We start from the raw sequence: 25,372 nt of genomic DNA, 5'->3' as shown, positions 1-25,372 counted from the left end.
GTTTAATGTTAAGGGCTAAAAAATTCCATGTTAATTGTTGACGGTATGGTATGGCAGGTCAAAATTATAACATTTAAGATTGATTTACTACCGTGGATTATAAGCCAAGAAAATACATGATGCACGCGCCCGCAGCCCCCCTCCACCACATCACTGTGCGCGGCGTTCCTAGGGATGCATCACGAGAAGGAAAAATCGGGAAAAAGGAAAGGAAAAATTGGTTTGAGATGGACCGACGGCAACTAGCCATGGTTTTAAGTGTGCGTGCCGTGCACAAGGTGGGCTGGCATGTGAGCCGGCTACAGATGCGACACGTCCATTTGCTCGTGGACGGTGCGAGGGGAGTAGGGTAAGGTTCGAAAATTCGTTTGTTACCCGAAAACCGCCTCCTAGCAATTTTCCAATACTCGTGAAAATCAGAAAATTCAGCGAAAATTCAAACAAATTTATAAATCGAAGGCAAAATTCGGACGAACCGATCATTTGATAACCGCTTGAATTCCATCGGAAATCGTTCAAATACTATAAAAAACCGACCGTATTTCCCGCATTTCATTTGTGATCGAAAACACTCGAATTTCATCGAAAACCATTCGGTTGTATCAAATTTCAGTGAAGTTCAAGAAAAATAAAAAAAATAGCTCAACTTTATAAAATCCATAACTAATTCATCTGTGCTTCAAATCAAATAAAATAAATTTAGTTGATTTTCTTATAACATTATTTACATGATAAAAGTACTTATACTCATGAAAAAGTTGTTTATTTTTTGTGAGAAAATATATTTACTAAACCTAGTTAAATGCATAGTTAATAGTTAATTCTTTGCTAATCCAAAAGTTATGAAATCAAGTTTTTTAGTCTTCTTACGTGATCCTATGTCTTTTAAAAATACATGAACTCATGACATAGTTATTGTAACATGCAAGATTGTGTAAATATATTGTAACTAAAGTAATTCATAACTAACCCATCACACATACAAAATTAGTGAAACTAATTTTATTAGTTTACTTATACTTTATGTATGAAAAATAATGGTAGACATTAAAAAATTAATTACAGTATTATTTCTTAGCATGTGCATTTATGCTTGTGAACTTGTAAAAATCATGGAGAAATTAATAAAACTCTAAATGAAGTGAAACAAATTTTAAAGATCCTCTTAAGATATGCCCTACACAAGAAAAATATGTGTTTTCATGTTAAGCTTTTTCTTAACGTGATGGGCAAAATCATCATGTTTATTCGGCCCATTTTAATATTTTTCTTTTTTTTAAAACTTCCTCCATATAAAATATGATGCAAATGATATTATTTTTGGAAAAATAGAAGACCTTAGAATTGTCTCTAGTATTTTTAGATTTTTATGATTTTTTTAAAAATTATTTATTTGAATTTTTTGAATTCAAATTCGAAAACACGTCGAATTTAGACTCGATAAGAACAGAATTGACTGGTTTTCGCGAATATTGAGTGGTTTTCAAAGATTTTTCGAACCCTGAGTAGGGCTATCAAAAAAGTTTTAAGTAGCTCGTGATAGGCTAGATTCGAGCTCGGTTCGAGACTTAACCAGCAAAGCTCAAACCTAACTGCAAGCTCGCGAGCCTGTCGAGCTCAAGCTTGAATAGCTCGTCAAAAGTTTGACTAACTCCAACTATTTTCTATTGAAGTAAAGCCGGTATTCATTCACTTTAGCCAAGTTTATTTTTCTAACATCACCATCCAACCCAAAGTACAATTGCCGAACCTCAAAATACGTGACTACATACACATGTAGCTCATAGATAGGTTATAAAAAAATCTCGAGACTTATGAGCTACTCAAACTCGACTCGCTCTGGGCTTAATTCGAACTCAGCTTGAGATCTAAAAAACTAAGCTCAAGTCTGATTGTAGACTCGATCAGATCTTTAGCTCAGATCAAGCTTGATTTGAGTTTTTATCAAACTCAAGCTTAAGGTGACGGCTCACTCAAACTCAACTCGTTAACAACCCTAGGGAGGAGAATGGTAGCTTAGCCGCAGCTCTTGGCGATCACAGCGTGTGGGTCTCATATGATCCTCTGACGTACTACACGGCCGCTAACACGTAAACCCTAAATCCACATATCAACAGGTATACGGTAGTCATACAGTATCAGAAAGTCCCGTCCGTATGAGTCGGCATGATGACGGGGATGGCGTGGCAGCAGCAGGTCCACGCGGAGCGTAAGGCGAGGGCAGCTCGCATGCAGCGTCTGAAACGGTGGCGGCAGGCCAGCGTAGATGACGAAGGCAATACGCATGCGAGGGCTGCCAGTTCTAGTGCGGTGACATGCAGGCCGTCACATTAGTGCGGAGGAGCATCTCGACGACGCGGGAAAGTTGGGTTCGGCCATTGATTATGATGGCTTCTTGGGGAAGACATAGCGCGACGCAGTGGTAAACGGATTAGAAAGGCTATGCACAGAGCTCCGAGCTCTGTCGTTGCTGCGACAATGGCTCTAGGCCGATTTGCGCGTTAGCTTACCCAATCAAACAGGAAAAGGTTTTGAGAGGAGGAACGTGCCCATCTCATATTTCCATTAAAAAAGAAAGAAACAAAGCCATTGCCCATGAGCGAACGGCTTACTGGCAAGACACACAGGCTCGGTCTTGCCGGTTCGCAATTCGATCCTCAAACGTACACCCTTATTTAAGGTCTCCAATATAGATCCTAGGAAAGAATCCGACTGTAAAAAAAAAAGAGAGAAAGAAAACCATGATCAGAATCCGGTTTGCCGTGACTTGTGTTTGTCTTAGGTGAACTAAAAAAGTGTGCCGCGCAATTGTGCGACTAGCTATTACTTATGAACTGCTCATATATACTATAATATATTAGGATATACTCGTATTTCCCGTATTAGAGGTGTAAAAACTGCTATGAAGCTCCAAAATCTACCTATAGTAATTTGGATGTCCTGGTCCAGACTAAAACCAAATGAGAATAATGTTGTATGAGATTACTATTACCACACTTTTGTAGTTCATCAGTGTATCAGATTGATTCATTAGCGTGGCACACTGCATCAGCTATTTTATGTTTCTTTGATATAAAAAAGTTTTACTTGACAAAACGTAAATTAGTTTTCCGTAGCAATCCGGCTGATCCTGCCTTACTATTTCTACATATTAATATCCTCCACTCAAAAAATAAAATTGTACTATATCTACTTTGACCAACATCCGGGTGGTTTGGACAGAGGTGGTTGAGTAGGCTGGGCTGGGTTGGTTTTACAGTTTGAGTGGTTTGAAACCAGTTTGGCCTTACGCGGATTGCTGCGCTGCACTGAACGTTTTTTTTTTTAAAGCCGGTTCCTCGTATGGAACTGACTTAACAAGTCTTAGTGGGTTTATACTGAAACATGACTTTTAGTAGGACTCTTTCTCTGTATGACTATATATACTAGAGAAGAGGAAAGATTTATGTACAGATCTAAATACATTAAAAAAAAATAAGAAGATAAAGATTTTTTTATGCTATTTGCACAAAGAAGTTATTCTAACAAAAGATAACTTAGTTAAACGTAGATGTAATGACAGTGAATGATGTTGTAACACAATAAAACTATCCAACACTTGTTTTTTTAATATTAGTCTGTTAAATTTTATTTGAAGACTGGTTCAGATTGCATTCAATTTTGAAACACCTAGGACCATAGCACACTTGTTTGAAAGTTGGCTATTGAACTTAGACTCAACTGTACCACCTCAGGTTTTGGTTGAGGTGAGTACACTAAGTTGAGCAATATGGGTGAGCAGGAATTATGTTGTGTTTGATAAAGCAAAATCAAATTCTTATATGCATGTTATTTTCAAAGGAATCTATTGGATTTGTTTCTAATCCTTACTGCAAAAGAGGTAGCAAGTCAGAGAATGAAGTGAGCGTGCTGCGTCCTAGAGACAATTGTTATGGAGATATTTGTCAAGCATGAGGTGAATATTTACTAATAGGCTTTGTGCTTAAGTTTCTTTTACCATGTTTGCTTTATATGAATTGTGATGTGTTGTCATTTCTGTTTAGACCACATGGCTAAGCTTTGTAATAAGGAATGATTGAGTGTTTGCCTTATGCAAATGCCGGAATAAAGATATTCCTTTATTTAAAAAGTCAAACTTGTCCATCCAGAAATATGCACATGATAAAACATGAACACATCTTCAGCAACATTTGTACGGTGGCCGCTCATGTGTTGAGTCGAGGACAATGCCCCGCTGCTCCCATGTTTTGTCTGTCTTGCTGCCAAGCTGAGGGATTGCCACTTCTCGTTCAAGCTTTTTGTCGTTGATGGTCGGAGTTCCTAACATTTTGTACTAACCGTGGTTAGTCTCAACCGCGGGTAGCTTATGGTTCATCGTGCCGTTGCTTCATTCTTCATCTTCATTCTTCATATGATAGTGATTCACCGCAATATCTAGACCATCTTCGGCTCTGGCGTTGCTATGTTTGGCGGCAAAGCAGGTTCAAGAACACCAGACGAAAGCCTAGTTCGGCGTCCGACCGATGCTAGCGCCGCCGACATCCTTGGGCATCGTTCTCTTTTTGACGTCTGATGTTACGGATTGGTTGACAGCGGCATCTTTGGCATCATTCCCTTTTTGAAGGCGTCGTCTAGGAGAGACCCTCCTCGCGGGTTTGGCTTTCTTCTATAGACCATCTTAGGTCTAGTCTAGCTAGTTAGATGGTTAAGAGTTTGTGTCGTCTCTACGTTGTTTTAGACTTAGTTTAGCTAGGTAGTTTGCCCGCTGTATCTTATGATTTTTGCTCGATTTTCTCTCAATTAATCTAGCAATTCAGTCCGTCAGCTTTTTTCCTATTTAACACAACACGCAGCTCCTGCCGGTTCGGTTAAAAAAAACGTGAATACATGATCACCGCAACTTCCTTTTTTTTAAAAAAATTGAATACTTGCACACGTGCCGGCGATCACCACAAGATGATCTGCGACAGTGACCGCGCACCTGACACGGCCAAAGAAGCCTCAGGAGTTTAACCGTCGCGATCAGCGACCGTACCGTGGCCGTTGGGTCGGCCATTGCACCCTCCCCTTTAGCCTCCCTTTCTTCCCTCCTGCTCCCACTACTACTCTCCAAGCGATGATCACCAACCAACGTTGCTTCGGCAGGGAGAAACTAAACTGTAAGCAACCGGTAGAAAGACGCTCGCGCAGCAGCTGGAGCAGGCCACGTACGTCTCGTAGCGGTTCATCACTAGCTGCGCGCGCGCGTACGCGCCGTGCGTTGCAGCGGCCGCGCGGTCGATGAGTCACCGTGAAGGAACCAGCCCAACCAATGGTGCCAGAGCAGCGAGGTTGGTGGCGCTTTGCCATCGCGGCCGGCGCCGCCGTTGGCTGCCAAGCAAGCTTCCTGCCGAACCCATCACTGCGCCTCCTTCGCGTTAAAGACCCTCTCGCGCGCCACTCACCCGATGCACGTCCTGCTAGTCTAGTGTAGCCGTGGTGGTGTTCTTGCACGCCGTTCGTTGCGACTCGGCAGAAATGGAGCTGCGCTGCTCCGTGCTGGTCCTGTCCCTCGCCGCCGCGCTCTCCGTCGCTGGTCAGTTTCTGATCTCCTCTGTTCTCGTGCATTGCGTTCGTGTTGTTTGTTGAAACGAGCTCATCCGTGTAGCGTCAATCGGTTCTTTCCAGCGGCTTACGACCCGTTGGACCCGAGCGGGAACATTACCATCAAATGGGACATCATGTCGTGGACACCTGATGGCTATGTCGTGAGTAATCAATCACCTGCACGGTTAATCATCCTAAAATGGGACATGATTGATGGGTGAATTTCGTCACCAACGAGGTGGCGAGGCCGCGAGTTGCTGACTAAACTAACGAGCGTTGCATGGATCGACGATGCAGGCGGTGGTGACGATCAACAACTTCCAGATGTACCGGCACATCATGGCGCCGGGGTGGACGGTGGGGTGGACGTGGGCGAAGAAGGAGGTGATCTGGTCCATGGTCGGCGCGCAGGCGACGGAGCAGGGCGACTGCTCCCGCTTCAAGGGCAACATCCCGCACTGCTGCAAGCGGACCCCCGCCGTCGTCGACCTGCTTCCCGGCGTGCCCTACAACCAGCAGATCGCCAACTGCTGCCGGGGCGGCGTCATCGCCGCCTACGGCCAGGACCCCGCCGCCGCCGTCGCCGCGTTCCAGGTCAGCGTCGGCCAGGCCGGCACCACCAACCGTACCGTCAAGGTGCCCAAGAACTTCACGCTCCTCGGCCCCGGCCCCGGGTACACCTGCGGCCCCGCCAAGATCGTCCCGTCCACCGTCTTCCTCACCCCCGACCGCCGCCGCAAGACACAAGCTCTCAGTACGTTCGCGTTCCACACTCCTCGCTTCTCTCTCATCCACTGACATTACATGGCTTCGTGACGAACGTGCGATGCATTCGCGCAGTGACATGGAACGTGACGTGCACGTACTCGCAGCACCTGGCGTCCAAGTATCCGTCGTGCTGCGTCTCCTTCTCCTCCTTCTACAACGACACCATCGTGCCCTGCGCCAAGTGCGCGTGCGGCTGCGAGCACAAGAGCTGCGTCCAGTACGTCTCGCTCATCTCCTTCGGCGCAACCCGCCAGCAGGCGTGCGATCGAATTGACGATGTGCGTGTGCATGCAGGGGCGACTCGAAGCGGCTGTCGGTGACGGGGAAGCACGCGCACGCGCACGCGGCGGCGGCGCGTGGGCACAGGGACAGGGAGGCGCCGCTGCTGCAGTGCACGACGCACATGTGCCCCGTGCGCGTGCACTGGCACGTCAAGCTCAACTACAAGGAGTACTGGCGCGCCAAGATCGCCATCACCAACTTCAACTACCGCATGAACTACACCCAGTGGACGCTCGTCGCCCAGCACCCCAACCTCGACAACATCACCGAGGTCTTCAGCTTCGACTACAAGCCCGTCGTCGCCTACGGATCCATCAGTAATTCTTTCTTACCGCTCCATTCATCAGCTGCTAGCCAAGAACTGCGCTCGATCTGGATGTGAACTTGACGCGATTCTTGCGTGTGCAGATGACACGGCGATGTTCTACGGGCTCAAGTTCTTCAACGACCGGCTGATGGAGGCGGGGCCGTACGGGAACGTGCAGTCGGAGGTGCTGATGCGCAAGGACGCCAGCACCTTCACATTCAAGCAGGGGTGGGCGTTCCCGCGCAAGGTCTACTTCAACGGCGACGAGTGCCGGATGCCGCCGCCGGATGTGTACCCGTACCTGCCCAACTCAGCCCCGCCGGCCGCCGTGGCGTCGCTGGGCGCCGCGGTGGCAGCCGTCGTGGCGTTCTTGGTGCTGTTCATCATGGCATGAGCATGAGAACAGAACACAACAGATCAGTCTAGTGCTAGAACTTGCAGCAGGGAAAAAAAATGTTTTTTTTCTCTCGTGTAGATAGAATGCTTTGGGTTTCAAGATTGGTTTGGATGTTTTGAACACACTGAAAAACGCAAGTTTTTGTTTCTTTTCATCAAATGGAGGGGGCACGGGCATAATTTTGAAAGAGATATCTGTGCAGCACAATCAGGCATTTTGCATCTCATGTCAGATAACTGAAGTCATACAGCTCTCTTATTCAGTGTTGTCTTCAGTGATGTTGCATCTACGGTGAACCAATCTGATTTGAACTCAAGTCTTCCGATATATGAACAATTTTCCTATCGTCCATATCCAAGCTATATATGCAAACGCTGATACACAAACTGTTCGTGCGCATCCATAACTTTTGAAAGTTGACTTCAACTTTTCATTTCTGCCACTGCCAGTCGTGTTTGAGCACGAATTTTTGCAGGATGCTGCGGGAAACATTTTATTCCTATACTCAGTCAGTCTTTGCTAAAATTTACAACTATTGGGAATGTACAAGAATCGATAATGATTTAGGCTTGGTACGTAACTGCACATCTGAATCTTCTCCTCAATCAAGACACTATCCAAAACTTTGCAGAAACTCATCGATAAACAGGCAACAACGCCCAGCCAGGTCAAAACTTTCGTGAACCTGAACCATGTAGACAAATAGTGCTTCACTACGGATGAACCAGCAGGATTGCCACTGTTGCCCAAACGGCAACAAATGGGAGGAGAAGCGAAGCTGACAGCCGTGGGGAGGCGTTAGGCAGCCACGGGTACGCGTCCGGCGGCGGCATCACGCAGTTGTCGCCATTGAAGTACACTCGTCGAGGGAAGGCCCAGCCTTTCTGGAAGGTGAACGACGAGGGCTCCTTACGGAACAGAAGTTCAGACTGAACATTCCCATCTGGCCCCGCCGTCACGAGCAAATCGTTGTAGTACTTGATCCCCCATAACATCGCGGTGTCGTCTGCGGAAGAGGAACTGTCAATGGCAGAAAAAATTGGACTCATAGAGTATGAATGTGTTCAGGGGGTGAATTGAAGTGCAACTGCTCACTTATTACTCCATAGGGGTTTAGAGGTTTGTAGTTGAAGCTGAAAATGGTCGTCAGGTTGTCGAAATTGGGGTGTTGCGCAACGAGGTTCCATTGCGAGTAGTTCATCCGGTAGTTGAAGTTTGTCACCGTGATCTTGACCCTCCAGTACTCCCTGTAGTTGACTTTGACATGCCAATGCACTCTTATTGGGCACATATGGGAAGTGCACTGGACTAGAGGTGCCAAGCTGTTCTTATTAGGACCGTTCACAACAGAAGCCAGATATGGTGAATTGCCCCTGTTGAAGAACAACACATCCAACTTTCACATAACTGAACAAAAAGGAAACTGATTTGTTGATGTTGAGTTCTGTCGGTGTAACTTACTCTACACAGCTTCCTGGTGCAGTGCTGTTATTCTGGCAGCCACAAGAGCATGTTGGGCAGGTAACAATGGTGTCGTTGTAAAACGACGAGAGCGAAACACAGCAGGTTGGAGATCTTTGAGCGATAAACTGTGAGTATGTACACGTCACATTCCAAGTCACTGCACAAGGAAAACAAGTGCAACTATTACTAAAAACTAAAAAGTGCGCCCAACAAGAAGATCACAAGCTCAGTGGATCAACTGGATACTTATTCGTGAAATGTTTTGCGTGTCGAATAATTAGACCATAAAAAGAAAATCTTACTGTGGGCTTGAGTAGTTCTTCGTCCATCCTGCGACACAAACTTAGTAGGTTTCACGAGTTTGGCAGGTCCGCAGGTATATCCGGGACCAGGGGCCTTCAGAGTGAAATTTTTCGGCACTCGCACCGTCTTGTTGGTAGTTCCAGCCTGACCAACACTGACTTGGAACGATGCCACAGCATTCTCAGGGTCCTGTGCCCATGATGTGAGGACTCCTCCCTTGCAGCAGTTGGCAATCTGCATGTTGTAAGGAGTGCCAGGAAGCAAGTCCACAACCTCCGGGTCCTTCATGCAGCAATGGGGAATGTTGGTTTTGAATTTGGAGCAATCGCCTTGCTCAGTGGCTTGGCCACCAGTCATCGCCCAGATGATCTCCTTCTTTGCCCACACCCACCCGAGTTTCCAGCCGGGCGCCTGAATGTGGCGGTACTGCTGGTAATTGTATAGCGAAACAACAGCCTGGATAAAGAGGATTTCCCAGGATATTAGAAATTTTGACAAGCATTTGATAATGGTTTTTGAGTAGATTAATCAAATGCACCAATTCAGTACAGCTGTTAACAATATATATTTTATTATTTTCAAAGTACCACCCCTAAGTTTTTCTATGGTATCCTTCACCTGCAGCCCTGATGGCAAGATCGCTTCAGAATATTCAGTTGTGTCCATTGTAAGTTTATCAAGAAAAGTACTGCCAAAATGACAGGCAAAATCTAAATATTACCAAGGACATCATTTTCTGACTCAAAAAAATGACAGAGAAAGCAGCACTCTGCCAACAAAACTTGAGACTAATTTGCAGAAACTGGTGTCCCGTAAACGAAAGGTCTTGTGGAACAATTGTGTTTGCTTGTGGAAGATTTATGAAAAGTATATGTGAAATCCAGTAACAATAGCGACATGCATTGAATCTGTCAATAAGGGTAACAAGAATATAGCTTCAAACACACGGTAATTGTTTACTCACGACGTAGCCATCTGGAGTCCACTGTATTACATCCCATTTGATTGTTATGTTTCCATTTGGATCGAGAGGATCGTATGCGTCTACAGCAAACCAAGAAAAAAAAATCAGAAAACATGGTTGGTACCTCCAAATTGAAGAATGTTACGGTAACACATATTTAAGAAATCATGCAAGAACGTACAAACAATAGTCAACAGATTAAAGGAAATCTTTAAAAATGAAACCAAAACATGTAGGGGGTGAAGACCAAGATTTCGAACTAGTAGCAAGTTGCAACAAGCCATAAGCAACGAGAGTTCATGGCCAGGCTCATAGTTCAGGTGATTCAGATGATGAACTCGATATTGTTGATATTTGCTATGAATCGAACTGAAAGAACTCATCAGAGGTTCATGATCAGATAAGCGACCGAACAATAACTGTGTTCCTAGCATTAATTCGTTTACATTACAATAGAAGGTCACAGTTTTAGCATGATACTCTCCCTAAGGCTGATTTTTTGCTCTAGGTTGCAACAGAAAGTATATACCCACACACAATCCCAGAACAATTTGTTTATCCAGGAACTAAACGAAAACTATATGAGCTAAAAAACTAAAATAAACTATATGAACTAAAAAATATATATACTACGTTAAAAATGAAATATATCAAGGGACGCCAAATGTTCCGAGAGAGAGAGGGGGGGGGGGGGGGAGGATGATGAAAATTTAAACTTTTTGGGTACAGTAAAATGTCAACTGCGGACAGGACATGTTTCCGGTTGCAGTCAGGCTACGCGAGTATGCATGAGCTACATCCTGAAACAAATTATTCAGCAGTAAGTTTCCAAAAAAACAATTATTCCTTAGTTGCCAGATAGAAAAGGGTGATGACATTTTCGTCACGGCAAAAGATCAGGCTTTTGACTACTAGCTAGGCATCCACCACGAAACAGAGGTTTCATCTTGATCAATGTGATTCCAATATGGCAGCAAAGAGAAATTGAAATAATAAAGAAACAAAATCTCCGTCCATCCTACAAACATTACCATATATTCACACCCGAAAGGGGGCACAAATTTTGCTGAGGGACACGAACGATGAATCTAAGAATACCTTGTGCTTGTAAAAAAAGAAGGGAAAAAAAAAGATCACCTCCTGAGAAACCAAGAAACCCAAAACCAAAATCTGCAAGAACCAATCGATCAAAATGCGACGCCTGGTGCTCGTACTGACCTGACGGAGGCATTAGAGAGGAGAAGGCGACGAGCAGGGCAACGGAGGCGCCCAGGGGCAGGAACGCCGGCCGCGTTCTCGCCATGGCTGGGTCACCCAGAGCTCACGAACCAGCTGCTCCCTGATCACTTTCGTGTCTGTACTCTGTCCGGAGGAAGGCAACAGGTGCTCTCCTCGGTCAGAGAGAGAGAGAGAGAGAGAGAGAGAGAGAGAGAGAGAGAGAGGCGGATTGCTTTCTCGCGTGCTGTGTCTGCCCGGGGATGCAGACATGCAGGCAGGTTTGAGCTATTCTTGTGGGGAAGCTTTCCTGGTTTCCTTTTCTTTTCCTTCTAGGAGAGCGCAAACTGCAAAGTTAGCTCCCCCTGATTACCATCACTGCCATTGCCAGCTGCGCCCCTTTTTTTTGCGAATTTCCCTTGTAAATCTGACATGGGTTTTGGGAAAGCATATTTTAAGCAAAACACCACATTATCCTGATGATATCTGGGCTGGTACTATTTTTTTTGGCAGTATACTACCAATCAATAATGTTTGGACCTTTAGTTAACTCTGATCACTGAATCAAATTTTACAAGACATCTAATTCGGTCCCCGTGGCTCTCAAGACAAAAAATAGAAGCCACACCTGCGGTAGACTTTCCAGTGCATTCTGTACCGTCTGTGCAAGTATTCACTGCTATTTATCTTGATAGATTTAACAAAAGGACCCTTACATGATGCACCATCTCTATCGTTTTGGTGTGTCCTCACTAGTGCTCTCCTCACTCCAAATATGGATGACTTTCTATCGCGAAAGTCGCTTTTTCGTGAAGACTTAACAATGCCGGCCTTTAGAATTCTCGATGTGCGCAATCTTTTCCTGGTGATGGTCACAGGCACTCGATATCATCAACTCGCAACATTCTGCCGCGTTTTCTTTGCCTGGCCTATGCTTGCAATAGTGGGATAGTCTATCTGTAGATTTGAATTTGAATGATTGATTCTGTGATCGATTCGGTTGTAATCTTTCCTACATGCTTTGTTGTATAAATAGACCATATCCCCTAGAGGGTTCATTGAGGAAAATAGCTTCTCAAACTTTGTGGACAAAGACTTGCAATACGTAGACTTTCCAATAAATAAACCAGGATCAGAAATTAAGAATAATGTCGCGTTGATCTGTTCCTCTTTTTTTGAAAGAAAAGTGCTAATGTGATATATTACATTATTATTATTATTTGCGGAGAAAAAATAATCACCACGTTCGCTCTCAAAGTCACGAAATTAACATGTTAATCGGAGAAAAAAAATCTAAATCACTTATTGTTATGAACATCTAACGGTCTAGATTAAACCAAAGAGACCATATCAAATACGATTAATAAATAGTTAGATTTCGAAACCAAAGAGTTCATATCAAATACGATTAATAAATACATAAATTTGGAATTAAAAATTAAAAAAAATTAGCAGTTCGATTTCTATATGATTTGAGAAGCAAAATATCTAAACAAATAGTCCAAATAAAATAAAATTAATAATAATTAGAATTAGGTTATAATATATATAATTAATCAATAGTTAAAATTCATAATAAAAAATAATGTAATTTTTTAAAGATAGTTACTAAGATAATAGATCAAGGTAAATATATTCTGATTTTAGTTGAACTATCTATATCTGAAGTACTGAAGTATCTAGGCTCCTATTTTGTATTTTGATAATTAATAATAATAAAAAATTTATTGACTAATATGTTTATTTGAGTTATGAAAATGTTAGTCATAAAGGTATTGCGAAGCTAGAAGAAACGTGGGTGGAAAATATGAAAATAGCTAGTTCAAAGCAAAGGTATAATCGTAGGGCATTTTCTTTTGCTGATCAAAAGAGATTAGAGAAGAAAATTAACCAGATTGATAGGATAAGCGATGTACTATTAAAACGGGTTGATGTATGTTTACTTGAGACATCTAAAATACCACAATCGCTCAAACTTGCATTTCATATAGAGTGGAAAATTTAGTTTGAGAGAAACCAAAGAAAGACGACCTTTTTGTGTTTCTGAGTTGTGGCGATTTGACCGCCGGAACAGTCGGTCTGACCGCTGTATAGAAAAGGTTGTTCTGTTTAAATTCCAAGTGTCGCGGTCTGATCGAAGGACCTTTGCCGGTCTGACCACTGTATAACCATGTGTTGAGATGTATTCAAATCTTAGTCCCGGTCTGACCGTGGCGCGGATCGGTTTGACTACCAAGGAACAGGGGGGTTCAGACCCTCTGCTCTGGCTAGCGGTTTGACCGCCGGGTTTGGCCAATCTGACCGTCCGGGAACAGAGAGTTTTGACACTCTATTCCTTACTCACGGTCTGACTGAGAAGACTAGTGGTCTGACCGCCAGTCTATGTCAGAAGTAAGCATCACGTCTTTATAGCTGTTGAACGACTGGCAGTCTGACCGTTAGTTGACTTGCGATTTGATCGCCAGTGTTGTAAAAGTGTCAAATCAATCGAAATGGTTATAATTTGGAGTGTGACCTATATATAGTATATAGTTGCTTGGCTGATTCAAGGGGAAAGGCTAGCACTTTACTACAATTTATTTAAGATCTTGTTTTTCTCCTCTCCTTCTCTTGGCTTATTAGTTGCATTTTGAAAGTGTGAACATCTCGTGCATAACTTTGAAGAGTTTGAGCATTGATGCACTAGCGATCCTTCAAGTAAGCGTCACCAACTTGTTACTCTTGGAGGTTGCTACATCCTAGACGGTTTGGACGTTGTTGCACTGTTGAACTCTTCAAAGAAGATTGTGAATGAGCCACAACGGTGATTGTGAGAGGCTTTGAGCACGTCTTGCTAGAGAGGCAAAGTGCTACTCTAGTGGAATCGAGGTATTAAGTAATTCTTGTTCTATTCCGGTTTAAGATCAAGTTACTCGGTGTGAGTCATTTCTCATGTGAGAATTGGATACTTGATAGAGAAGCGGTTAGAAGCTTTAACTCATCTCAATATGAACTGGGGGTGATTGGTAAATCACCGATATCACGAGATAAATTTCGTCTATCATCCTTTGAGCTATTTACTTTTATGCAATTTATCTTCCTATAATATAAATTGTTGCATGCCACTCTAGGATTGCAAACTTTAACATAACTCTTAGTTATTTTGATATCGCTCTAGTGATTTTTAGTTTATTTCTGTAAATTTGATTGATCGCTTAACAATTAATTTTAAAACCTCATATTCACTCTCATCTAGTCGGTATCCTAGATACTACACGTACGATTTTAACAGTTGATCAAAACGTATACGAATCGAACCAATACATGTATATGATTTGAGTTATCTAGTAATAGTTTGGAGCATAAATAATTTTCTTTTTTATTAACATAATTTTTATTTCTTCTTCTAATTTTATACGTTTTGTAACTAAATGACACTAACCTTATAAAAAACTAAATAGAATAATTTTTAATCAAAGATTATCTAATAACATATTATAACGATACTAGTTACGCTATGAACGTGGGCTAACTTGATTCCAAATTAAACTGGGAACTCTCCAGACGACGATCTTATAAGTTTAGCTGGAAAATACGTAGTACTATGGATTTTCGCTAGGTCCGTGTGAATATACGTACATGCTCTGATGAGTTAATTGGAGTGCGTTTGGTTCGCGACAAGGTTTTGCAAGCTGTATCGTATAAACAGGCTACGAAGAAGCATACTGAGTAAAATTATATTTGTTGAAAAGAATAATATTTGGTTGGTTGTATGTGTAGATATGTTAAGTTGAGTTTTTATTTAGTTGATTGAATCTGACATCGTATGAGCAGATACAAGAGTTAAGATTTGATTGATTACTCACTTGAAAATAATTATATGTCACTGATAAGTAAGACTGCTTATATAAACCGATACAGAACATCAGAATAAGATGATACTATATATTTACATCTATCCGCCTATGTTATAATAATAAATATAAATAATCAAACGGGCTTTTTTAGACCGGCGGAAACTTCTGGACGAAACGCGCCGCCTCCTGAAGCGCACGCAGGTCTCATGAGACGAGGAGCGACAACTAAGATCCAGCGCACGGCCCATGAACGAGCCAGCGAAGCAAGCAGCCGCGCGGCGCGCGAAGGTGTGGCTTTCGAGGGACGGCGTCGGAGAGCGGATTGTGTCATTTGTGTGACCCGGAGCACAAAGGAAAGCGGGTGCCCGAGCATGCCGCATGCACAGCCCCGTGTGCCTCTGCCTCTCGTCGTTTAGCTTTCGATTGGCCGCAGGCCACAGGTTTCGCGCGCACCCGAGGCTTGCGCCGACGCACGACTGCTCGTAGCCCTCGGTCCTCCTAGTCACAGCTTCTCACCTGTCCCGGTCTCGGCCTCCCGGGGCTCACTCACATCACAGGCACAGCTGGAACCCAAGCCAGCCTCTTGCGCTGTGTTGTGTGTTGCAGCCGCGGTCAAAGATATTTAAATGGACTATATCTATTGTGTCGGTTCGAGTACAATACTATAGACACGAATCAGGTATGGTATAATCTGATAGGTTGAATTGGTACTGTATGAGGTCATGGATCGTGTTTGAGCGCGTGGTATGACATGCCAACACGGTACGGCCAGACACAATCCGACCCGGCACGGGTATGACACAGTCAGACACGATCTGATCTGACTATTTTCTATTATATATATATTAATTTTGTAGCTATTATTTTATGGATGTTCTACATATTTTTATCTATTTTTTTATATTTTTTAATTTTATAGCTATTTTTTATTTTATCGGGCTGGCTGTGTTGACGGACTGTCCATGTGCCATTAGACCGCCTGTTCCCATCGTACCTGTCGTGCCCATCAGGCCAACCATGCTGCCGAACCGTAATCATATCTGAACCGACCTGATACGACACGGTGACTGATGAATCATACCGTGGATCGAGGAGAGATACGCGGACCAACACGACACGATCTGTTACAGTAGTCGAACCGTTCGAATCGTGCCGTGACCAAACCATACTGAGTCAGAATCAGACCTGTACCAAACCTACTCGAGTGAACTATTTGATCATCTCTAACCGCGGCTTGGTTCAGCGGGCGGCAGTGCCTCTTCTCGGGGAGAGATACACGAACCGGGAGATCCAGCGGAGGCGGCAACTGGAGCAGGCCACAGACGTATCCTACGCGGTGAGGCGACCGGCCCACACGTTTCGCGCAAGTCAGCATCCGTCCGCTTCCGGAAAAGAGCTTGGCGTCCACACTTTCCAGCGAGTACTGTACAGCTAGCCTCAGCGGCCTATCCAAGCCTGCAAATCGTCAGTCTGGCTACGCATTTCCACGGCCCGGGACTCGTCGTTCGGCTCGGCGCCAGACCAGCAGCAGCGCACAGCCGCGGTACAGCTCGCTCACTTCACTCCTCTGCCGCGCGCGACGCGGAGCGGCGGAGGCGCGTGGTTTCTGGCTGGCTTTCGTTCCGCGCCTGTGTGCTGCACCGCAATCGCGTGACCGCGTGATACGGCGCCCGGCCGGAAAAGAAGAGATCTCGTCTCATGTATTTGCACAATGAACCTAATTTATAATATGATATATGATAATTTATTTTTTTTCTTGTTTTCTTATACACGATTTTCCCCAATTTTATTATAAATTTCATGATACTTTTTACTATATACCTTACTATAAATTTGATATAGACGCAAATACATAACACAACATAGGATTATTTTGCATGCGCGGCCTCCCATCCCACCTCCGCGCCAAGCTAGCGAGCAAGTGACGGTACCCGCTGTTAGGGCCAGCACGGGTGAAAACGGATGAGGATCCTCTGACGTCACACGCCGTTGCTAACATGCGTGATCAGATTCACGTGTTAATAACGAAGCACCGTGATGTCGACGTCAGAAAATCCAGATCCGGTGAAAACTGGGGACGTGGGCGGGCGGGCGGGTTTGGTAGCACCTCGACACGGCTGCACGCAGGGCAGGGCGAGAGGCGGCAGGGCTGCTTGCGATGGGCCGTCTGCCGAGTGCGAGACAGCTCGGGGCCTTGGGGCTGGGAGCCTGGAGTCCGCGAGAAACGAGCTTCGGCGCGGCCCTTGGCACGCACAGGAAGCTGGCCGCGGGCCGCACGGTGGGGAGCCGGGAGTTGGACCTTGGACGCTTGAGCCACCGTGGCCTGCAAGTTATTTTGGGGCCGGCACGCGTCTGTTTGGGCAGGATGGCTCTGACGAATCGGATTCTGTGTTAATCGGGAGTTCATCGGTATACCCAGTGGAGCATGAGTTAAGCTGCCTGATCGTCAATTCTCCGGTAGTCTAATGTCAACCAGAAGTTCATACCTCTACAGTGCAAAGAGATCAGCAATTGTAGTACTACCAATAAGCATTCAACAGCATGGAAAGAGCAGAATTCAGAAAACATCACACAACAACCAGATCGATGCGTCCAGACTCCAGAGCGAGCACAAGGAAAGAAGATGCAAGTCACACTGAATCATGCTACAGAGGGAAGAACTCCACATAATTCTGTTTCAGAAAAAAGGGAGAAGAACAACCTACCGACTGAATCCATGTCAGGCTGAAAACAACAGCAGAATTGGTCTCTTCAGGTTTAGGTAGGGGTTGAAGTATATGTAGAAGATTGCTATGCACAAGATGAATTACCAACAAATAAAGAATCTAACTTCAATTAGATAGAATGTAGCACACAATATCATACGACCACAGTTCAAATCTGGTGTTCTCATCTTTGACGACTCGACATTGCATACACATTGCGTCGCTCTAAATCACCTCTCGTTGCAAAAGGACCAAGGGCAGTTTTAATTTCCCAGAACTAAACCCTCAGACAAAATTAATGCCAAGACTACAAGTATATATTGAGCTAAAAGGGGGAAGCTCACATCTTCCATCACATCCCGCCACAACCTACTTACACACCTTCATTCACAGCAAAAGGACCTTGGATCTTCGGAGTTAGTACTCATGATGCTCATAGGAGTTGTCGTCGTTCTTGGCCTCGAGAGATGCAGCAGCTGCCTTGTCCAAAAACCACACCAGCTTCCCGTCCGTTGGCTGAACCATTCTAGCGGGCAGCGATCCGGGAGCATCAGGACCTTCAGTGCTGTCACAAACTGCTAAATGCATGGCCTTTGCTTTGTCGTCACCGGTGGCCACTATTGCTATGTTCGATGCTGAGTTTATTACCGGAAGAGTGAAGGTGATCCTCTCAGGTGGAGGCTGTGGAGAGTCAGTGATGTAGGTGACCCAGTCGTCTTTCAGCTCGAGGGCGAGACGGTTAGGGAACAGTGAGGCCACATGTCCATCAGAGCCCATGTTCAGGAGAATGAGATCAAACTTGGGACAGTCATTGCTCTCTGAGACTCCAATTGTGCGGACCTTGACCAGCTGCCTGATGACAAATTCGTAGTCTGTTGCAGCCTCCTCCACTGTGGCATTGTCGTTTATGGAATAGACATGGCCATTAAGAATAGGTACCTGTAAGACCGTTTAAATACATCAGACAGTTAACTTGGGATTAGAATGTGTTGCAAAGATGCTAACATATAATGTTTCGACATCATAATCAGCCACCATAAACACGACACTAACAGACACCTCCTATCAGTTATTTGCTGCTTGGTGCCAAAATAAACTAAACATGGGAATCAGTGTAACTGAAACAGTAAGAAGGGGATGGAATTCACAGATAAATAAAATCAAAGACTCAACAGCAGAACATGGTGTGCTTGAAATAATCTCATGCAACAATAACACTAGCAGAACAGGAAATGCTCCAGTTTTAATAAGGCTTTTAGAGGTGTTCCTCGCCCTCTAGAAAACTAGGTGGGCCCACAAACTAGCCAAAATAACGGGAATAAGCCCAATGGTGAAAACAAAGCCACAAAAGTTATTTGAATTTGTGTTAAGCTCCTTCAACTGAGTAAATGGAACCAAGAAAGCTCCGCATTCATGAGACTGGTGCAAGGCAGGTACCAGCTGGGAGGCAGTCATTCTGTTGCATTAAGAATCCATTTGGATAAGTTTTTAGTCTGACAATAGCGGCAATCATGGGAAGCTATAAAAAGGTGTGGTTGGTGCTGGGCGCTTCCGGAGTAGTTGAAACATGGAACTATTAAAGCAGTGGTTAGGAAGTTTTAATTTGTCCCCACACCCAAGTTAGCCAAGGATATTTCATGATCTAAGTCTGAAAATATCAGACTGAATGATAAGTCACACCAGAACAAGGCACATCAAAATGATAAATTAGCCTACCTCGTGTAGCACCCATCCAGACAAACAGTCAGTGTTTAAGGTGTAAAATCTACCTCAAAAGGTGTTATACTTTCAACTGGTATTAACATTTTTTACTTTAACAGGAAAGGAAAATGGATAAGGCCAAATGAGAACAAAGACAAGAGACTGAATGTTAGCAACACAGACTCTTGACCAAATGGATAAGGCGCATTATACCACAACTCTTGACCTGCTCTTTCTTTGAACAAATCATTGCTATAAAGAACAGGGAATTCTTCATTATCTACAACTCCCACTGGCTGGTCCTTTTGATAACTAAATTTTAGCCTTGTTGCTTTCAAGCCTGAAATGAGAAGTACCAAATATCCCTAGCATTTGGTTGAAACAAAGGAAAAAAAAGAGAGAAAACAGTAGAAAGCCACAGGTCAATCATACGAACCTAAATAATCTATTGAGCACCGTGTTCATAAAATTTAGAGCAAATTTATATGGTAGTATTTCACAACATGCAGTCCACGTCTCCAAAAATAACCAGAACATCTAGATCTTGCAGAGCTAGATAAACTAATTCAACTATTTTATCTGTTATCGGAACAACTATTTAGGTATGTTCAATCCTCAGTTCCTTGTAACTGAGGGTTGATTTAATACTCTAAAAAGTGGAGATGAAACAACAGTTTTAAAACTGGTAAATAATCACATCGATGACTATTTACACACTGGAGCATCAAAATATCACCCAAAAAAGGGAAGCAAAGAGCACACACAAACTAGCATCAATATTTCATCATCAAACACTGTGAAGGAAATAGCACAAAATCCCACCAGAGCATAGGCAGGTGGGCACCAAAAGGTCGGGCTTCCGACTCGCAAAACACATAAAATTTCAGGTTGCACAGGGCAAAACATACTTGATTAAGCTGTTCAACTTGTACACAAGAGTCTGTTAAGTGTTAACTCGCATCATTAGTTAGTGAATAAATTTTTCTTTGTTATGCTGAGGGGAAAATAATATTAGTGCAAGCAACAAGGAGAACCGTCAGTATGTAGGATATCTTGCAAGATACAACCACCGTCTGGTTGGTACAGAATAATAAATCTACAAAACAGAACTTAGGTGACAGATATCAACAAACTAAATATACAAAACAAGCAAATGTTAATAACCAAAAACATGGAATTTCTGTATAAGCTTATTTTAGGCTGCACTGCAGAGAAAAAAAAAAGAAAAAGAGAAAGAAAGGTTTGTTAAGTTCACATACCTTGGAGAGGAATCCTTCCTTTGTTAACTTATAGTTACTCTCTGCATGGTTCTTTGCTACAGCACGTTCATCGGACCAGAAGATGTACCATTTGGACCAATCTAGGGTCTTGTTGTATGGCGCTTCACAAAGTTTCCTTTTAGTAATTGAAAGAGCGAAAGTTCAGATATAGGAATTTGTACTGTATTGACAATTATTGTGCATAACCAAATATAATATACTCCCTCCATTCTCAAATAGATGTTGTTTAGGGATGCGTGCAGTCAAACTTTGAAAACTTTGACCATTAATATACACAAAAATATTGAGATTTGTCATATGAAAATGGTATTAATAGATTGGTTGTCAAAAATACTTTCAAATGATAATACTTTCAATGAAAATTGATAACAAATGCTTAGAGGAAGCAATGGTCAAAGACATGCATTGGAGACCGTGTCAATATCCTAACGACAAGTAAAAAAGAACGGATGTAGTATTAGTTAATGAAGACGAGGAAATAACATTACCCCAAAAAACCAACTAGGGGACCTCCAGATAGGGCAACAGCAAAGTATCCCCTTTCTTTGACAGAAATTTCTGAAACTTGTGAGATGTACTCAGCAAGATCTGTTGAAATCTCATCTGAATTCTCAAAAACCCTTATTTCACAATTCTTTTTTGGCTCATATGTGGCAGCTGTTTCTCTTTCCATCGCTTCTTTGGTCTAGAACTCTATATCAAGTTACTGTTGCACCAAAATTATCCTGCAAACAAAGTAGCAGTACATTAACAACAGGTAGATCTAGAAGAGCTAATCGAGTTCATGTATATAACATTAGAATATAAGAAAACTTGAAACATGGACTCTAGTGCTTTAGCTTCTACATCTGTAATGACTAAGTAAAAATGACGTCTTTGGTCAGAACATAAGACAACTTCAAACATAGATTTTAGTGCTCTAACTTCTACACAGATTTCAGTGCTCTAACTTCTACATATCTAATGCCCATGATGAAAATAACTTTTTTTTTTCTTGTTTCTGGCCAACAAGGCACCAAAACGTTGGAAAAAGGAGGATAATCTATCATATACCATTGCATTATCTCAACTTATCCAACCCAATACCCTAAGAGTGATTGCCCCTTTGACCGTGGTACCACTATTGAAGCATTACATAGTCACCGCCAGCCAATCTAAGAGAAACGGTGGCAACAAGGGGCTTTTGCTTATCTTCTTCTTAATTGACTAAACACTCCAAAACATTACGCATTAACAACAAAATTATGAAGTTGCCCTGCAATAGAATATTACAATAGGGTGTTTCTTTCTAGAATGCAGGAGTGACAATCGAAAAAACTGAAAAGGTAACATGCATGCATCTAGAAACTGGTATGCTGACTCTTTTCGTTACATTCTTTTATATGTCATCCTTTTACAACTGTTTGCACTTCTATATATTTCCAGCATAAGCAAATAAAAACGTCAACTTGCTACTGGTAAATAATTAAAAAGCTAATCCTACATTTTGCAGAACTTTACCAAAGGCCCAAAAGGAATAAGTTTTCAAGGAAAGATTTTGCACGCTACATTAAAGTACATAAAAAACTGAACATGCATGATTACATCACGTTAATTTATGGGATCATAAATTTGCTGCGTAATATGATTGTGACAGAAATCTAGCTGGATTTGCTAACCCACAAGAAAGAAGACAGAACTTGGGGGGGGGGGGGACCTATTACTTCCTTAATTAATTATAGCTTTGACATTCCAGTATGAATTTTAGGAGAAGGGAAGTATCCTATAGCTGGATATGGAAGTCTTGCTGGCTGCCTGTTGCACGTTAATAGCTGAAACCCAATCCTAGTCATGGTTAGACGAGTGAAACAGACTATTGCATAAATCAGCTCAAGAACATCTCGGTAGAACGACATATCCAACATTCAGCTGCAAATGATCTCTTATGAACCAAGGTTCCAAAGCCAATTACATAACTCAAACTGAGACAGTAAAACTACATAAAACATCAGATTACAGGATTAATCACAATACCTCCAAAAATATAATACTAGATATAAAGGCAAAATTGCATAGCAGAAGAGGAATCTCAGCATTACACACAGGAATCGCATACAAGCAGTAACACCAACTCAAAGAAAATAAAATTGCAAATAAAAGAAGAGAAGCTGTCTCTCTTGTTTTGCCGAAGGAATGGAAAAAAGATGAACAGCTCTGGACCAGAACTGAGCGAGGAGCAATAAGGAAGAGGGCAGTTGCAACTGAAAGCTCTAGCAGCCATCATTTGAGTTGAGACCAGTTCAAAGATTCCAACCTTTTTTTTAGAATCCCAACAAAAGCACTCAAATACTATTTTACTGCTAATAAAAAGTTAAAGAAGCAGAAGCAATGCAGGGGGACAATCCAGTGCAGATGCTGAAGCCAGAAAAGCTGCTTCCTTTGGCCCATTGCTCGCGTACTTTTGCCCGAGGAAAAGAAACCAAAAAAACTCGGATAAGGACATGGCGGCCGCACCATTGCTCCCCAGAGGAAACCACGCGCAATTCCTCCCCAAAAATCCAATCTTTGATCAACTAAAACGCGCAACCGCATTACCTAAAACCCCTCCCAGCAACAAAACTACACTCCACGAATCAGCAAACAATTCGACAGCATTTCCCTACCAATGTTCTGTCAGGTAGTGCCAAGAAAATAAGATCCGTCAAGAGCAGCAGCAGGAGGAAGAATCGGAGTTCATGGCGGCTGCGGGACGAATGAATCGCCTCCGCCCGGGAGTACAACCGAAATCAAGAACCAACCCAGGATCACAGGCGCGGAGCCAAATCAAGAAGAGCCGGGGACCGGGTTCCAAGAACTCACCGGAGCTGAGCATTCGCTCGCCCTCTCCTCCTTCCCACGCCGCAAGCGAACAAAGGAGGGGAATAAAAAGAAGCCAGGGGAAGCACGCATACATATACATACGCAAACATGTGTACGATCTATTCACTCAACGTATTTCGTATAGAATTGCTGGCAAATATAAAACTGAAAAGGAAATCAAGGAGAGGGTGGACGTCAACATCAGGCGAAGGAAGAAGGGAACACCTTTGTTTTGATCTGAATTCTCTGCTGCTGTGGATTGTGTGCTCTTCTTCGTTTACTCCTTTTTTTTTATTCCCTTCTCCTTTCCCTTTTCCTTTGGCTCTGTGAACTCTCCACTCTACAGATGGCTTTATCCTTCGGTTCCTGGGGATTGCGTCCGTCTGTCGAGCTGCCGCGCACGTGCGGCTGCCCTCATCCTTATCGCAACTCCAGCTTCCCTACCTGCCTGTCTCATCAGTTCTTCTCCTGCTGATAGATTTGGACCAATCAACTCTTATTCTTCCCTCAAAGATCCATTAATATTTCTGCAGACGACCGATAGTTTGCAAATTTAGTGATGTGTAGTAAATTTATGCTTTCTTGTTACGTACATGACATCTGTGTTGGCATATATAGTTTTGTCGTCGTCGTCTTCTTTTCACTGTGAGGGCATCTACCGGAGGATAAAGCAGAGCCTGTCTCGCTGAAAACAAGTTGCGGGGCGCCCGCGGCACTCATCATCTTTTTGGAGAAAACGATTGAGCTCCTGTCTGCATCTGCAACTTACGGACATGCCGAGCTATCGATCGTAGCATGGACATGGAGGAGGGTCCATGCTTTTGCTGCCCGAAAATCTTTACAGAACCACCAGTGACCACTTTGGTTCTTAATCTCAAGTGCAATGTGAACTTGTTCATGCATGCCAGACCTACCCTGCCTCAATTTTGCTTCAAGATAAAAGGAAAAAAAGCGAGGAAGTTATCAGTTGCAAAAAAAAAAAGACTTGTTTTCGAGCGAGATTGAGTGATAGGCATGCGTTGCATGAGGATGAAGGTGTCGCCTCTTGTAAAACACATTTGTAGAGTAGGTACTGAAGGGTCCCAATTGAGGATGATTTGCATGCCAAGAATGATTTGCAACGCATGCCTCATGGTCAGGTTGATCTTCATCCTCGAATTGTGATCCTGTAATATGTAGTACCATGTTGAGGTACATGTTAAGATAAAGAACCCCAATTTGACATCATGCGTTTGGTAGTTCGTTTCCCTTTGTTTGTGTTCCATCTCGTCCGATTGATGTCGACCTATTTCAATTTTCAACTCTATGATCGGTAAGGCTCCGGAAGTTTCAAGTTCCGCGGAATAGAGCGGAGCATCTATACTTCATCATGCGAAGAATCTAACCACACAATATTGTCTCCTCAAGAGAAAACCGTGCAACACCCTCTTTCTGAACCAACACCACGAAATTGTGCATCATGTAAAAAAAATGAAGTAGACGACTATTAGGGGAAGCTAAGCGCCAAGTAGGCCCTGAGTTCCTGACTCAACTATCCAAGCTTGCAGACGATGATGACATGGACAGACGTGTCATTCTCAAGCCTACGTGCCTCTAACGCTTAATTTGTTCGGGCAATGCAGCTTTTCTTGGAGCCATTGGCTGCCTTACTGGCAGTGGCAAGATCACAATTTTCCATGGCCTGACATCATGCAAATGCCCTCCAATTCTGGAAGCTCAGCAACCA

General features: G+C 43.3%; 3 protein-coding genes across 6 annotated transcripts; 1 reads left to right on the top strand and 2 right to left on the bottom strand.

Annotated features, from left to right (window-relative positions):
- Positions 1-5,118: 5,118 nt before the first annotated feature.
- On the top strand, positions 5,119-7,623 carry LOC133890683 (COBRA-like protein 6). Its single transcript, XM_062331178.1, has 6 exons — positions 5,119-5,575; positions 5,668-5,747; positions 5,884-6,340; positions 6,427-6,571; positions 6,649-6,953; positions 7,045-7,623. The coding sequence occupies exons 1-6, from the start codon at positions 5,518-5,520 to the stop codon at positions 7,335-7,337; spliced, it is 1,338 nt and encodes a 445-aa protein (XP_062187162.1). The 5' UTR covers positions 5,119-5,517; the 3' UTR covers positions 7,338-7,623.
- A 171-nt stretch (positions 7,624-7,794) lies between these two features.
- Positions 7,795-11,579, bottom strand: LOC133890682 (COBRA-like protein 1). Its single transcript, XM_062331177.1, has 6 exons — positions 11,290-11,579; positions 10,072-10,151; positions 9,107-9,563; positions 8,802-8,961; positions 8,436-8,713; positions 7,795-8,346 (listed from the first exon to the last, which is right to left on the bottom strand). The coding sequence occupies exons 1-6, from the start codon at positions 11,372-11,374 to the stop codon at positions 8,054-8,056; spliced, it is 1,353 nt and encodes a 450-aa protein (XP_062187161.1). The 5' UTR covers positions 11,375-11,579; the 3' UTR covers positions 7,795-8,053.
- Positions 11,580-17,939: 6,360 nt separating this feature from the next.
- Positions 17,940-24,034, bottom strand: LOC133890953 (probable 6-phosphogluconolactonase 2). Of its 4 annotated transcripts, none has more exons than XM_062331614.1 (4): positions 23,872-24,034; positions 21,297-21,533; positions 20,788-20,923; positions 17,940-18,766 (listed from the first exon to the last, which is right to left on the bottom strand). In XM_062331614.1, exons 2-4 carry the CDS (start codon positions 21,479-21,481, stop codon positions 18,245-18,247), a joined length of 843 nt encoding a protein of 280 aa, XP_062187598.1. In that variant the 5' UTR covers positions 21,482-21,533; positions 23,872-24,034; the 3' UTR covers positions 17,940-18,244. The 4 variants fall into 4 exon arrangements, with proteins under 4 accessions (XP_062187598.1, XP_062187599.1, XP_062187597.1 ...); XM_062331615.1 differs by lacking the exon at positions 23,872-24,034 and adding an exon at positions 23,451-23,818; XM_062331613.1 differs by lacking the exon at positions 23,872-24,034 and adding an exon at positions 23,647-23,815.
- Between the last annotated feature and the right edge of the window lie 1,338 nt (positions 24,035-25,372).

Source organism: Phragmites australis, chromosome 14 (assembly GCF_958298935.1).
Source record: "Phragmites australis chromosome 14, lpPhrAust1.1, whole genome shotgun sequence".
In the NCBI taxonomy this organism is placed as follows: domain Eukaryota; kingdom Viridiplantae; phylum Streptophyta; class Magnoliopsida; order Poales; family Poaceae; genus Phragmites; species Phragmites australis.
This window is presented reverse-complemented; position numbering and strand designations above follow the sequence as displayed.